Here is a 16,088-nt window from a genome sequence, read left to right as displayed (position 1 = left end):
GTAAACTAGGCAGGAATATGCTTCAAAAAGCAAGACCTCTATTGATACTTAAGAGCAAAACCACCTCCCTTCTTTGGGGTTCACCTTGGTCTAGTGCAGAGATGTCATCGCAGCTCATTCCCTCCCCAGTTGACTGCTAGCCTCCCAGCTCTCCAACTGTCACTATTTCAGGGTCCTTGAACTTGCCTTGCATGCTTGGACCCTCTCTAGTGCCCTGAGCTTGCTGCTCCCTAGTGTCTTTAGCTGCTTGTCTAGCCCTGAGAGCAGAGTGCTGAGCTGGAGAGGCGATACTCCCATGAATGAGAGCTTTGCCTTCGTGTACGGAGGACCCCCTCGCATCCACAGAGGGACCTTTGCTCTTTGCATAACTTTTTACGACAGCTAAAACAAATACACAGCTTGGGGCAAATCCCAGGCAAGCACCAGATAGTTGTCCCTCTGCAGTGCCCCAGTGCCTCTGTGCTGGAGCAGATATAAAGATTGTCCCGATTGTTTGTGAGCTGCTAAGAATTAACACCATTAATTTATGGCAGGGCCTTGCATTAATCCTCCCTGTTAATTCCTTATCTCTGCTTCAGCATATTGACTTTCAGAGACCTCATCTGGGAAACTCATCATCTGTTTGTGTGGAAGTTGCCCTTACGCGCTCCCTTTGCTTGCGTGCTACAAAGCCGGAGGAAGAGCACGGGGGAAGGAGATGGTTCAGGGAGAGCAAAGGCACGAGCAGAAAGCGGGTTCAGGATGTGCACAAAGGAGAAATCGCTCCAGGCGGGAGAACTGCAGCCTCCCAGCTGGTGGGTGTCAGCACTGGGCATCCCGGTTCTGGCAATGCTGGGAGCGGGGCAGCTGTCTTTGCTGAGCAGGCTGAAGATATCTTTTTCTCAAGCAATAAGGGTTCAGCCACAGGGGAATTTGCTGGAGTGTTTCTTGCCCGTAATCAAAAAATACATTTTTATGATTGAAACAAAAAGGACATTGACATTGCAACCACAGCAAACAAATAAATTAACTTTTAATGACTTCCCAGCTACTTTTGTATTTGTTTTAGTAGAAGCCCTGCCAGAAAGCTTCAGGGAAAGGAACCGAGGCGATGTTTACTTGGGCCATGTGTGTTTGTAGAAGCCCCTGAATCACTCAACGCTGCAGCCCTCAGCCCATGGGTGGTGGGGCAAAGACATGCAGGTTTCGATCTTGCTCTCAGCCACCCCGGTACAGTCCACCCGTTGAAGGCAGGAGACATAGGCAGTATTTACAGAGGTTCAGCTGAGGCTGAAAAACTATCGCAGAGCCACTTGCCTTTCTCCTAAGGCATCATAAGACCCTGGCAGCTCTGAATAAGAGCTCAGCAGGAGGCATCGCTGCAGAAGGCAGCAGATTTGTCCTCCGCATTAGCAGATGTTCAGGGTTGCTTGAGCAAATCACCCAAGTGTGGATGTGAGTTATCAATTTTCTTGGATCAAGATGCTTCGTTTAGAGTTTACTTAGGAAGCATTTCTTTACCGAGAGGGTGCTCAAACCCTGGAACAGGCTTCCTGGAGAGGTGGTCGATGCCCCAAGTCTGTCAGTGTTTAAGAGGCATTTGGACAATGCCCCTAATAACATGTTCTATTCCATTCCATTCTATTCCATTCCATTCTATTCTCTTCCATTCCATTCCATTCCATTCCATTCTATTCTATTCCATTCTATTCTATTCCATTCTATTCCATTCCATTCCATTCCATTCCATTCTATTCTATTCTATTCTATTCTATTCTATTCTATTCTATTCTATTCTATTCCATTCCATTCCATTCCATTCTATTCTATTCTATTCTATTCTATTCTATTCTATTCTATTCTATTCCGTTCCGTTCCGTTCCGTTCCGTTCCGTTCCGTTCTACTGATGCTGACACCTCCAACAGTTTCCCATTGCACTGGCACAGACCCTTTACGTGCTGCCTGCGTGCAGGTGTGTTTAGAGCGGTTCCCAGTCTCAACTGCATGGGCTTCAGCAGAAACTAAGTGTGACCAACCTTAGCAGCAAATCAAAAGGATTAACAGATACGGACGTGAGCTCTGCAGGGATGGGACGTGTCCAGAGAGGAGTTGCTCTCTTCTCAGGTTCGCTTGGAGGCTGGACATGCTTTGCACTGAAAACCCGACTTTTTTGCTTCATCTTTTGCAACAACTAACTTCTGCCATTGATTCACCCATCCCATGGCTGGTTCCTGAGGCAGGTGGGATGAGGGTTTGTTGGCTTCCCTCTCTCACCCTGTTTTGCAATTTTCAGGTGTTTAATTTTTGCAGCGTCCTGATGCTTTGTCCTGACTTTTTAATATCCAAATGGTCACACAATCAAGCCCTGAAATGATAAACCCTGAAAGCACACATTCTGCCCTTTTGTAAATGAAATGTTCAGAGGAGCTCACCACTCCTAAAGAGTGAATTCTGCACACAAAATGCAGGAAAATTCAAGGTTTTGCCACTTTCATGGATTAATATTTTGCTGACCACCTCTTACACATGCAACAGGTTTCCCCTTTTCCTTTCAGATTTTCCTGTGGTCCTGTTGAGGAACCTGCGTCATCCCGTCTACTTGCTGGTGGTGTTAGCTCAGGTCAACCTCTCTGCCATGGTTGCTGGTTTAGCCACATTCATGGGGAAGTTCCTGGAGCGACAGTTCTCCCTGACGGCGTCCTTGGCCAACATGATCATCGGTAAGTGTTGCTATCAAGGCTCGCCAGCTTTTGAGCACTTCTTAGAAAACAATTTAGAGATCGCTAAGAAGCACCTTTCCCTCTGGAGCTGCCAGTCTCCTTCCGTTACCTACAGACAGACGTGGCACGAAGTCCTTGCCCACGTGATTTCTCAGCTACTGTGTACCTTCCTTCCTTGACATTGCAGCCTGAGCTTGCTACAATAAAATCTTTCAATACCTGGCAAAATCTTTGTTATCTAAAGCTGTTCTCTCTAATCAAGGAGAGGAAACCAACTCATTGCATCAAGGGAAAAAAGAAACATCGGATATGAATTGTGCACGTTTCTGTAACAGGGATTACTTTACATCGATCATTGGGTTAAGGGTCTTTAAAAAAGTAGATGGTAAATAAAATTTAAAACTTCACTAGTGCATGCGTGCATTTTGAAGACACTTTGCAGCAAGAGGCCAGTCAGGCTGGTGTCCTAATCAAGCTTAAACTCTTCAGAATGTTTGCTATAGTTAGACTAATTGCTTGTAACGGTTCGGCTAATTGCTTGCTGTTGGTATTGTTAAGAAGGAAAGGAATAAATGCTGAGCAGGATATGTGCTCTTGAGATTAGACTGCTTTTGCTTGTATTGTAATATCCAGAATTTCCTGTCTGGGACTGAGGTCTCCCTGTGCGAGCTTGTCATGGTAATAAAAATATGAAGAATAAAGCCCTACTCTTACAATCAGTTGAAGAGTTCAGAGATCCAGACACAGAAGTATTTTCAGTATATTTTTGAACAGACAGCATGCATCCTCAGAGAAAGAGTATTCTGAAGTCTGCAACAAATAAATCAGAAGAAAGTGAGCAGAGCAGACTGGTAAAGCCCAGCAACCCAGGCTAAATACAGGCAGAAAGGTTAAATGCTGAAGCAGTGGTGTCTTCCACTGATGTGCCCTGCTGAGTTGTTCCCAGGCTTGATTTACCCGCTCTGTTAAAGACGTGCACCGTATTTCTTGTTCGAATTTATCTAGCTTTTGTTCCCAGCTACTGAATCTTGCTTTGCCTTTTTCTGTTACATCAAAAAGCTTTCTGTAGTTGGAAAACCCTTCCTTGTGTGGGCATTTACGGGCTGAAAGCAACCTCCCTGTTGATTCTTTGTTGAATTAAACAGATTGCATTTCTTTGGTATCCCATTGTAAGGTGGGTTTTGCAAAACTCCAAGCCTGTCATGGAAACCTTCACAGTTTTATAATGATGACAACAGAAGTGGGCACATTACTGCATTATGCAGAAATTAAATATCCTCTCCGGGTTTCATTGATATTTTCTCCTGTCTACACTGAAAAATCACATTTGCTGGATTAAGCATAGCTTTTCACTGGTCCTACATCTTCCATGCACGGATACATAAGACAGCCGGTTTGCTGGGGGTCCCGCTGTTTTTGCAAAACTGCTCTTTCTTAGCATTATTCCACCGGTCTCTGCAAAAACCTTGGTCCCCTCCAGATCGCCAGTATTGAAAAACAGGAATCCAGCAACAAATCCTCTGGGCCTTCGCTGTAATGAAGGGACTGATACGGCTCAGAGGATGGAAGACAAGGACCTGCCTTTCCCCAGGTGCTGTGAACATCCCTGGGGCGATGGTCGGGATCGTGGTGGGTGGTGCCATCCTGAAGCGGTTCCAGATGTCCCTGAGGCAGTGCAGCGCCATGTGCGTCCTCGGCATGTTCCTCTGCCTGCTCGTGGCTTTCCCCCTCCTCTTCCTCGGCTGCCCCACGCAGAAGGTCGCGGGCGTTACCTACAGCGAGAGGTACTGACAGCTCCAGCTAGGCATGGGTGGGTCATTCCCAGGGCTGTGGGTACCCCCCATCCCCAGCTGCGCTCCTTGGGGTGGAGGTGGAAGTTAAGCAGAATACCCAGAAATGGGTTTATTCCCTCTTGAGAAACAGTTAATGGTGATAAAATAAGGCTAGAAATTAATGCTTTTGTGAATAAACACTGAATCTGCAGCGTCCTTACTCCTTCTAACTTCATTGACTGGTGGTGAAACCCAAAGTGAACCCATTTTTGGCACAAACAGCACAAGATTAAAATGTCATCTTGGAAAGTGCAGCGTGTTACTCACGGGCAAATAATTTGGGCAGCGGCCAGCCCTGGGATCACACCTTCAAAGCCGTGGCTGCTTCCCTACACAGCTAAATGCCGGCAGGCCCTTGTCTTCCCTCAAGGCTTGATCCAAGTTGCTGTAAATTCACATGTTCAGCATCCTGTGGTCTCAGTGGAAGCTGGTCCGAGCCCTCAGTGGGAAGCTCACCACCTCCCGCAGCGTGGTGTTGCACTACCCCAAGACCCCACGTTTGGGGCCAAGTATGAAGGAAGTGGGTGAATCCCTTGACCATTCGTGGTCAGGATCCTTTGCCCAGGCAGAGCAGAGGCTTGGGGGGTTGTAGTGGAATTTCTGTGGGTCCTCACTTACATGTCGGGAAGGTTTTTTTAAGCAATCAAGTGTTTCTTTACTAATCTCAATATACATGCGGTGTATTTCCTATATAAGATGCGTATTAATGATGCTCAATACCATGCATTAATATTTTCTTCCTGCTGTAGCTCTAAATTTGGACACCACGCCTTGGAGTGTAACCTCCAGTGTAACTGCCCTGAGAAAGCCTACAACCCCATCTGCGGCTCTAACTCTATTGAATACATCTCGCCCTGTTCCGCCGGCTGCAGAGTCGTAAATACCAATGCAGACAACAACTCGGTCCTGGTGAGTCATTCCCACTGCGCTCGTGTCCTGGCTTGGGATGGTTAATGAGGGATAACCAATGCAGCGCTCACGTCTGGCAGTTAGGTTTTCTGATGTTAGTTAATGGTGGACAAGCTCTGCGTGAGCCTGTGGGATGAGCAGGGGAAGGTTGAGAACGTCCCAGGAAAACCTTGGTGTCTCTTAGCACTCTCCAGTATAACGCAGCCCTTGCCAGTACAGGTCCTTGGTCAAGGCAGCAAGCAGAAACCTTTTAGGTATCCAACCTTTTAGGATGTCAAGGTGTCCTTCCCCATCCACTGCTCCCCCCAGGTCAGGTTTTGCTCCACAAACCCTAGCTTCAATATCTCCCTTGCTACCCAGCAGCTTGAGTGGACTTTTTGCATGGCAGATGCAAAGACCTTCTGCTTTCCCTTCACCCCTAAACAGTCACCAACAAGGTCACCTTTCTCAGCTGCGTTTCCTGTGGTGGGACAGGAGGATGTGCAGCATGGGAAGGGCTAATCACAGCACCTCGCATGACCCCAAGTCCATGGATGCCTCTTGTACTCAAGGGATGCTTTCTCCATGGGGTGAGTCAGCCCACCTCCAGGCTCCTGCTGGGAATTGCCCCTTCTGTGTTCCTTGAATAGGGACCTACCGAAATCAGGCTCCTGATTTGGCATCATATGCCTGAAGTTCTCTGAAACTGGATGGAGTCTGAGTGTTTCCATTTTTCCAGGGTTGCGAAGGCAAAATATCAATGCAGGTGGCACATATTTCCACATACCTCGATGTCATGCAGCAGGCATCACCCAGACTGCTCACCTAATAGTATTTGCTTGGGCTTTACCTAAAATACTGCTTAAAGTATTTTAAGTTTATTTTTTTTATAATTACAGTTTATTTTTATTTTTATAATTTTATTTTTATAATTTTATTTTTATAATTTTATTTTTATTTTTATTTTTATAATTACAGTTTATTTTTATTTTTACAGTTTATTACAGTTTATTTTTTTTTTTTTTTTTTGCTGAAGCAAAATGCAAAACTGCACTTGGTCCAAACTGCCGTCCTGCAGAGTGGGGGGAAATACCGACTGAAAAAGCTCAACTGACACCTATAGTTGCAGAAGCAGCCTGGGTGTTTCCATTATATGACTTGTTTTAGCTATGCTGCATCTATAGATGAAGAGAGAGGAGGTAAATCTTGCTTTTGGGTTCTCAGGGAGCAACTCTGTATGCTCTGGGCAAGCCAAGCCTGGAGGGACCATTGCCCCAGTGCACACAGCGCTGACATTTAGCAGATCTTCGCTGCATGCTCTGGGAGGGCCTCCTTAGAACAATGTTATTCCACCTTTCAGCCTGCAGGTTTGCAGGTTAAAAAGTCACTAGTTGCAGTGTGCATCCCCTCCATAAGTACCGGTTGTCAAGCCAAGCGTCTGCGTAAGAGGATAATTTATTAGGAGAGTCCCGATGCGGGGGCTAGAGAAATGGGGTTTGCTCTCGGCTTTCCCTTCATTTGCAGACCTGGACGGGTTATTTTGCTGCCATGTGCTTCTCTCTCCTCTGCTGCTCCCTGCCTGTCACCAAAACCCCAGGAGGGCTGTGTTTTCCCAGTGCCAGTTGTCTGTTGGGTATACAGTTCAACAATAGGCAATACAGTTCAACAAATAAATAGTAAGGACATCTTGGCCAATTCAAAACACTAGCTGAAAAATGTTAGCAATCCATATAGAGTGAGTAGTTTTCCTCTGTGTTCTTGGCACAGGATATAACGGCAGCATGGGACTGTCTGGGCACTTTTTAGCAGCATTTTGTTAATTAACAATACTTCATTTTAATAACAATTATGTTTTCTGCCAGAGCTTAGTCCCAAATGTGCTTTTCTGCATCAATGTGCCTGCCTTTTGTACAGCGGATCCTTTTCAACTGCTTCTTCCTCCTCAGAGATGCCTCCAGCCCTTTGACACCCTGTGCTCCTGAACGTGACCCACTCCTGCATTCGTTATACATATTATTATGTGTAGCCACACGCTACAACAAAACCTTGATGATGCCATGCAAGCGCTACTTAGTAAAGCCAGCATTGGCTCTTCCTTTAGCGCTGAGATAATTTGCTGAATCTTCTTTCCACCTACTGATGCATCTTGACCCAATTTAAGTTGTGTGAGAGCTTCTTCCACACAGGGACTGCATCTCAGCGTGTTGTTATAAATGCCAAGCCACGTGCCAGCACGTAGTAGCTGGAGCACGTTGCATCTCCCTGGGACGGGGGGTTCATGGCACACAGTGACGTGGCTACGGATGCTGAGCTCTGCTCCTTTATCACGCTGGACTAGGAGCTGAGCTCAGGTGTCCGCAGAGCAACCTCTGTCCCTGTCCAGTTTTGAGTATTACCTGTTGCAGGAAAGGAAAAATGAAATTATTGCATTTTATGGCATTCCTCCAGCTCCTGCTTTCTCTGCTATATTACACTTTTCTCGCTATTTTCAGCAGCTCTTTGCCAGTGCAGGGACCTGTTGCCTACTGCTTTCCATGTCCCAAATGCCTGGGTTTCTGGAAACACCCCCAGTGTGCAGAAAAACCTGCAATTTTGTGCTCAGCTTTGCTGCAACCCTTCCAGAGGAGGCTTGCACAGTGCAAGCTTGGCTTTAACACTCTCGTTTGAAAGCTCTGGTACACTGAAAGTGATTTGCTCTTTGCATCTCCCGATGTCCCCAACTATCACGGGCAACGGCAGGAGCCTGCAAACTTTGCCCAAGAGCAGGACCTTGCAGTGACAACCTTTTAGTGCTTTGCTATTTGTTTAGGTCCAGCGTGACCTGTTGAAGAGAGGTGGCCATGGGGCTCCCCTGGGACTGCGGGAATCTCCGTGCCATGGGGCTCCTGGGTTTCTGAGCCCTGCTCTGCTCTCATCGTGCATGGCCACGGGTGGGAGCAGGGACATCCCTAAGCTGCCAGCTGTGTCAGATCTGAGCTGGTCAGCACACACCCCAAAATTTAGGGTACCAGAAGGTCCCAGCTGGGGAAAAAAGGGAGAAATAAGACGGCATCAGGCAGAGTTTGATGTGAGCAGCTTTCTCTCTTAAGAAAACAATTGCTAAATGGTACTGTTGGGGATGTTTGACACACAGCCCTGAAAAACCCGGGGCTGGCTGCATGCCATCCAGCTGCCTGTCCCTGCCCAGAAACCACAGTCCCGATTTCAGGGCTGCTTGCGGTTATTCTCTTCTCCGTGCTTCGTCGGGTGGTTTTTCCCAGCCCTGGTGCTGCGTCAGCCTCGTGGCACTGCTGCCCAGACGATGCATCTCATGGGGACGGGCCACCGGTAACTTTGTGGCTTGTCCCCGCTGCTCGGAGGTTTTTGCAGCCGGGGTCATGCTCCTTGCTCTAAAAATCCTCCGAAGTTTCAAATGAAAGGGGCAGAGCATGGTCTTGTGCCTCCATTGCGTGCATTTCCAGCCCTTTGTCTCCATTTGACTTTGTGCGAGTCCCCTAAATATCGTGACTCCAATTCTCTGTAAAAGGTGGCAGTTGCACAGATTGAATGAGTTTTAATTTGTCTAATTGCATTCTTGTTAACTGCTTTGGCCCAAATTAATCTCAGCTATCATAGGCACTTATCTGTGGTGGGTCCTCTGGAGACCCACCTCTCCCTCCATGACTGCAGAAGAAGCCCAGATGATGAGTTTGGTTTAGTTTGTTTCAGATGACTGGAGAAGATAAATCCCAGTCTTAATTTAAAATATTAAATCCTGTTTCCTAGAGGTGGGAGGAGGGATTGTGTCCCCTTTCATCCCAAATCTCCCCCCGTGCTCTCAGCCGGGAGCAGTTCCTTGTGGGTCTCTCTTATGGGCATCGGCCATGCCTCTTCCCCAGGCAGTGATGTGGGAACGGGGATTTGGGAGACCCTGGGCTGCTCCTGCCTCCGGAGCACCCTTCTGTAAACTGCCATCCTGCTGTGAATCTGTCCCCCTCCAGCAACAATAAGATCATGCTCATTTTATTTAAAGGTCTCTCCCAAAAAAATGAGGTTTCTTTTAAAAAAAAAAAAAAAAAAAGATAATTGTGACTAAAATTTGGAGAAAAATAAAAAATCCATATCCCTCGCCCCAGGGCATCCTTCCTTTGCTAATGCTGAGCCGGTTATTTATGACTCTCTCTCAAAGGTGAGGTTTTGCATTTTCCCCTAGGAAGTGTTTTCAGATTTAATACTCCCCTGAGCTTGGGCTCTGGCTTTGATTGCCAGCTCTGCTCAACTCGTAGCCCCTGGATGAAGGGTCTCACAGCAGGAGACAAGCTGGGTACAGGTGATGGAGCCCAGGCTGCTCCCCTGGAGATTTCCTCCAAAAGACATAACACAGGCCAGTAGGCTCACATCAGGCTGGAATGTTTTATCAGCTGTGGGTGAGATTTTTCCACGCCAAGATTTTAGATTTATGCAGGATGGCAAAGCGTTCAGCTGGCAAAGGATGACATTGAAATAAACCTGTGGGTAAGCACCTTCAGTGCACGACAGGCGTGAAAGAAAGGAAGCACGAGCACAGAAGGATTGCTGCAGGGGGTCGGGAGGCATTGCTAGGGCTCGCATGAACAAGGCAAGGATGCGTTTGGGTTGGGAGCACTGCCAGGGGCCTCTGGAAGCACAGAGAGATGAACCAAGGTAGTGCTGTGGTCCCCCATCAGCTGTGCGTGCTCTCCCGTGTGACATCCTCGTGATGCCCATGGGACCTGGTGGAACTGGGACCTGCTTTCAGAGATGGCAGCATGTTGGAGGCTGGAAGTGGGGATGGGAAAATGTGTTTCCTCATCCGCTCAGTCTGTTATCCCCAGCCAGCTTCACTGTATGCGTTTCTTTTTCTTCCCCCTGCCCCTTCTCCCTGAAGTGTTGAGTGCTAATTACTGCTAATTATTTACAGACAAAACCTAAACACCCTCCCTCCCTATGACAGCTGGCAGCTCTCCCTGGTATCTCCATAGCCTTGAGCAGATGAGCAGCCTCTGGGTTTTCTCTTCTCTTTGCAGAACTACACCAACTGCAGCTGCATCTCTAAAAATGGGCTTGAGGGGTTTGCCAAGCCCGGGACCTGTGGCACCGGCTGCTCCCACCTCTTCCTGCCCTTTGTGGTCCTGTCCTGCCTGGCGGGGATCCTCGCCAGCACGTCCCACACGCCGTCCTTCATGCTCATCCTCAGGTGAGCAGACTGGGTTGGCCATGGTCTAGGTGCAGCCACTCCTCTAAGCACGGCAGAAAAGGCATCAAGAGGTTGTGTTTGGGAAACCGAGGGGTCCTTGAATTGCAGAGGAAGGTTTTCTCCAGCTGAGGGACTGGAGGGTTAAATCAGCCCTATATTGCACCTCGTGCCCAGTTCCTCCCGTTGCTTTTACATGGTTCTTGCATGTGTTGGTGCAGGGAATGGGGAATGGGGCTTCCCTGCTCCTGTCATCTGGCAGTGCCTGTGGTTGTCCATCTTCTAGGCTATGTCTGTCTCAGGAGCAGGCTGAGCTTTGCTAGCAAAGACCTGGCATGTCTGGGCAGGACAGAAACATCGAGCATCTCCAGTCTCAAATGTTGAAGCAGGAGAGACCTTCAGGACTTGCTCTTGAAGACCCTGCACTAACAGAGCTCCGGCTGCCCTAAGACTACCGAGGCTCTTCCAAGGTCTCTTTGGCTGTTGCTGCTGAACGCCCTGTGGAGTTAAGCAGCAAGTGGAGATTTCAGGCTGCTGGAGCCTTTATCATGGAGCCACCGGTGCTGCATGGCCAATTGCTCTTGCACGCAACGTGGTGTTCACCAGCAGGCTCAGGCAAGGAGCAGCTGGTGGGTGAGTGGGTGTCATGCCATGCCAGGCCCCCACAGCACCTCCACCCACCGACAGGGCCGTGGGGCCCGCAGGGACCCCACATTGCCCCCAGCACCTCCCATTCCTGGTCTCAGCACAACCTTCAGATCCAGCAGCCGTCCTGTTCCTTCTCCCCACCTACGGCTGATGATACCTCAGTAACGAGATGCACCATTAACTCAGCATTAATTTAGCATAGCAGTACTTTGGCACTTTTTAACGCAGCTCCGTGTTAAGTTTAATTACCTTCCTTCCTTCTGATGGGTCTTGCTTGAGAATACAGCCTCCCTTCCTAGTGCAGAGAAGCAATTAGGACTCTAGTTTCCCACACCCTTGGAAGGGTGCCTATGGGGCAGGCAGCGGCAGGCTGGAGCCAGCCTCGACACGAGCCCCAGTTTGGTGCTGGAGCTGGAGACTGGGACGGGCAGGAGAGGCTGAGGCTGGGGCTGTGCTGGGGGAGAGGGGAAAGCCATGGGGGAATCTCTGTGTTAGTCTATAAATGGTATTTCCAAGCGCATTTCTGTGGTCGAAGCACTCCAAACAGTTGCTTTTTAGGGAAAAGCTGTGGTTAAAACCTGTCTTTACCTCCATCCCCCGGCATTATTAAATCACCTTTTATGCCATGAGTGAGCTATGCATACACTAGGCATCCAGAGAGGAAAGGGAAGCCGAGTCCCCTGAGGTGGGATGACCCTGGGTGCGTCCTCTGCCACCCGCTCCTCTCCCGTGTGTGACCCCAGCAGGGAACACGGCCTGAAATATTTATTTCAGAAAACTGGGGTACCACCAAAATATACACTGGCGCATCCCACCTCAGTAAAAGCCACTTCCTCGACGGGTAAATCACTTACAGTATTGCTTGTGTTTGGCAGAGCCAGCAGCTATATTGGTTTCTGTTTGTGTGTTACTCATACGGATTCTTTAAATTAAAAACAAAAATACTTTGCTGAGTTCCTCCCTGTCTCCTACAGAGTTTGGTAGGTTTTTCAGGCCAAGAAAAGGCTGTGGTAAGCTTCTAGCATTAATGAATGGAACGTCATTTTTGATGACGTAAATGGAAACTGCCTGGGGTCCTTCGTGGTTGGGTTGAAGGATGACTTTTTTGGGTAAGGCTTCATGCGATGCCAGGGAAGGAAACATCCATCTTTGCGCAAATACCAGAGGGCACGCTTTCCATTTTGTTTTTCAGGAGCATCCAGCCTGAAGACAAATCGTTTGCAGTTGGGATACAGTTCATGCTGCTGAGAGTTTTAGGTAAATTAAAACTTGTTGAAATGCCGTCCTGGAAAATCATGGCAGCTCTTGGGGATTCATGGGGATTTCATCCCTGAGCAGCCCCAGGGCTGAAGAAGTGCTGTTTATTCAGAGTTTCAGAGTGACCAAAGCCTGTCCTAAGCCAGGGAAAGATGATGCCTTGCAGGGTCTGGGGGGCTGCACATGGTGGGGAGGGGAAGAGGCATCTCCGTGGGGCTACATCTACACAGCTAAATAAAAGAGGGCAGGGAATAAGTTTGGGTCCAGGAGGACAACTCTTGGCTGTGTGCAGATGCTGCATGTTTGCCTCCAGCATATCAGGGTGGCTGCAAAATGTGTCCTGTGATCCCACTAGTTATTTTTCTTATGGTGGAAATCAGTTTTCACCTGGAGGCCCCCAGAACATGCCACTGCAGTCATGGGAAGGAGTGCAGTGCATGAAAGAGGTGAACATCATTCCTGGGATCAGTGATGGTCCCTTATCAAAGAGCAATGAGAAAGAAGGACCTTCTTGCATCTTGGTGGGGTGCAAACCGGCACAACCGGCCCTTGGCGTGCTGTGCAGGACCAGTGGCTTCATGGGCCACAGCAAAGAAAACCATCTCCAGCCACATTCCGCCCAAAGACATGGGAAAGTAACCAGGGTTGGGTCTGTCCCCGCAGAGGTGCTCCCGTAACATAACAAAGCCCCCTCTGACCCTCTGCTTCCAGCGTGGATGCCGGGGCCCGTTCTGTACGGCAGCGCCATCGACACGACCTGCATCTTCTGGGAGAAGAAGTGCGACAGGAAGGCAGCCTGCAGATATTACGACAATAACCTCTTCAGGCAAAGGTAGGGGTGGGCGGTCAGGGTAAGGGCTGGGGGTGCAGAGGGAAACCCAGGGGGAATGTGGCATCAGGCCACCTTCGACGTGGGATAAGTTGTTGCATATGCCATGGTAAGCAAACAGGGACACTCGCATCCCCCTGGCCAGTGCTGACTCCCAGCAGTGCTCAGGAATGGTTTGGAGGGAAGTCACAGAATCACAGAATCACAGAATCATATAGGTTGGAAAAGACCTTTAAGATCATCGAGTCCAACCATAAACCTAACACTGCCAAAAACCATCACTACACCATGTCTCTAAGTACCTCATCCAAACGTCCTTTAAATACCTCCAGGGATGGCGACTCAACCACTTCCCTGGGCAGTCTGTTCCAATGCTTGATAACCCTCTCGGTGAAGAAAAATTTCCTAATATCCAGTCTAAACCTCCCCTGGCGCAACTTGAGGCCATTTCCTCTTGTCCTATCACTTGTTACCTGGGAGAAGAGACCGACCCCCACCTCTCTACAACCTCCTTTCAGGTAGTTGTAGAGAGCGATGAGGTCTCCCCTCAGCCTCCTTTTCTCCAGGCTAAACAGTCCCAGCTCCCTCAGCCGCTCCTCATAAGACTTCTGCTCCAGACCCTTCACCAGCTTCGTTGCCCTTCTCTGTACGCGCTCCAGTACCTCAATATCCCTCTTGTAGTGGGGGGCCCAAAACTGAACACAGTATTCGAGGTGCGGCCTCACCAGTGCTGAGTACAAGCCAAAGCCGTGCCAAGGACCATGCTAACTTGATGCTATAGACCACAGAGGTCCACTTCCAGAAGCGCTCCCTGCATTATAGTGAGAACAATCGTTCACTGGAACAACCTCCCTAGGGATGTGGTGGAGTCCCCGTCACTGGAAGTTTTCAAGATGCAATTGGAGAGGGTGCTAGATAATCTCATCTAGGCCCCCTTTACCATGAAATGTTGGACCAGAAGATCTTTTGATGTCCCTTCCAACCTGGGCTATTCTATGATGCTATGATTACTTATTTCACCAGCAAAGACACAAGCAGCCTGGCCTGATGCCTTCTCCATGAAGGTAATGCAGCAGCAGGGGTGACCCCCAGCCTCAAAGCTGCCTGGGAGGTGGTGCAGGGTCCATGCAGGGTGCCTTGCACCCTGGGGTTCATCTTCCAACAGAACAGCCCAGCTTGACACACAGGGGACACCAAATCCAGCCTGTGCGCCGTGGGGAGGCTGGAAGGGAGCTGTAGGTGGTCTTCCATCCCTGTTGCAAATATATTGTTAAGTGACTCCGTGCCCAATAGCTGCAGCAAGTCCTATTCACCCTCAACCCCAAGACACGTTTTTATATGCCTCCTTTTTACCAGGAGATATGATCTGTTAATGTGACACCAAAGAGAAGTTGCTATTCCTAGCTCTTCCTCCTCTTTCTGCCACCCTTCTCAGGAGCCAGGCTTGCAGCTGTTGCTTGCCCACTGCTCAATGTGCCCAAGGAGCCCATCCCCATGTTCAGTATCTGCTGGGTGCCCAGGGACATTGGGTGTTGGTGCTTGGTGTCCTGATTTATTGTGTTTCCACGCCACAGGTATCTTGGTCTCCAGTTTTTCTTTGAGGTGGGCGCTTTCCTGTGCTTCACGACTGTGTATGTGATTCTCAGACGGCAGGAGAGGGAAGCCAGTAGCGCAGCAGAGACAAAGGCAGACCCAGAGAAGGAGAAACTGTCAGGAAACCCCGTAAAGAGCCCAGAATCCAAAGTGTGATGCCAAAAAAGTGAATTGCGATCCATGTCCAGGGAGGTGAAGCCATGTGAATCACCCCACACTTGAACTGTGAAGGATGGATGCTTGGAGAGATAGACGATGGGGCTGCTTCCTAATCTTCTGGGTGCGATGTACTACTTCTGTACTGCCATGGGAGTCTGTCTGTACGCTGTTCTACGCCTGCCGCCTCCACCTCAATGGTGCAACTTGCTCTTCATGTGGATTAGTCCACACACATTAACCTTTGGACACTGCAGTCTTCTGGATTTATGTCCTCCAAAGCATTTGTTCCTGCTGACAGTGTTGGTGATGCCAGCACTGAGCATTAACCATATAGCTGAAAGGTTTTGTGGTTTTTTTAATAAATCATTTTTAAGAAATGGTTTTGTACTGAACTCGTACATCTTCATGAATGATGGTCTGTCCTTGCCCCCAAAATGTCAGTTGTGCTTGTTCCTTTTGCTCTCATGGTGTTAGATGGTCTCTCTTCCTTGAAGGCTTCATCCAGCGCCAGCTGACATTGATGGGATTTGTGTCCCAGGCTGTGGGCCACTGCAAGGACCAACTCACATACTTCACCCAGCTGCTGTGGAGATGCTGCTTTGGTGGCGAGGGGCAGGGATGAGGGCGATGGGGAGGGGAGGCAGGGAGGGTGGACACCAAAAGGAACCACAGGTCCAGCCTAGGAGAGAAACTCCAATAGCCGCAGACTTGTCATGCTTTGGCAGGACGGCCACATTTTGCAGCAATAAGAGTAGTAACTCTTATTTTTGCATTATCAGTACTTGTCACAGGAGCTTACTGAAGCATGTGAGTGTTAAGGCTCCTTCCCACTTTCCAGTTTGAGAAAGGCAGAACTTTCCCCAGGGATGCAGGACCAGAAAGGAAGGTTGAACCCAGCCCTCTTGCAGACTGGGCTGAGCTCGTGGCTAAGCCATTTGACCACAGAGCCAGACAGCCTTGCTGTGCTCCTTGAAGGGGTTACTGTCAGATG

The 16,088-nt window shown here is 48.9% G+C and overlaps 1 protein-coding gene across 1 annotated transcript in view; it reads left to right on the top strand.

Annotated features, from left to right (window-relative positions):
- Nucleotides 1-15,423, top strand: part of SLCO2B1 (solute carrier organic anion transporter family member 2B1) — a 61,324-nt gene extending 45,901 nt beyond the window's left edge. Inside the window, exons 9-15 of the mRNA XM_075491359.1 lie at nt 2,536-2,700; nt 4,292-4,484; nt 5,282-5,441; nt 10,445-10,614; nt 12,452-12,516; nt 13,228-13,348; nt 14,920-15,423. Coding sequence (XP_075347474.1) covers nt 2,536-2,700; nt 4,292-4,484; nt 5,282-5,441; nt 10,445-10,614; nt 12,452-12,516; nt 13,228-13,348; nt 14,920-15,094 — 1,049 coding nt within the window. The 3' untranslated portion in view covers nt 15,095-15,423. The remainder of the gene's footprint in view (nt 1-2,535; nt 2,701-4,291; nt 4,485-5,281; nt 5,442-10,444; nt 10,615-12,451; nt 12,517-13,227; nt 13,349-14,919) is intronic.
- Nucleotides 15,424-16,088: the final 665 nt, after the last annotated feature.

The sequence above is a fragment of the Mycteria americana genome, chromosome 1 (assembly GCF_035582795.1).
Source record: "Mycteria americana isolate JAX WOST 10 ecotype Jacksonville Zoo and Gardens chromosome 1, USCA_MyAme_1.0, whole genome shotgun sequence".
NCBI classification, from domain to species: Eukaryota; Metazoa; Chordata; class Aves; order Ciconiiformes; family Ciconiidae; genus Mycteria; species Mycteria americana.
This window is presented reverse-complemented; position numbering and strand designations above follow the sequence as displayed.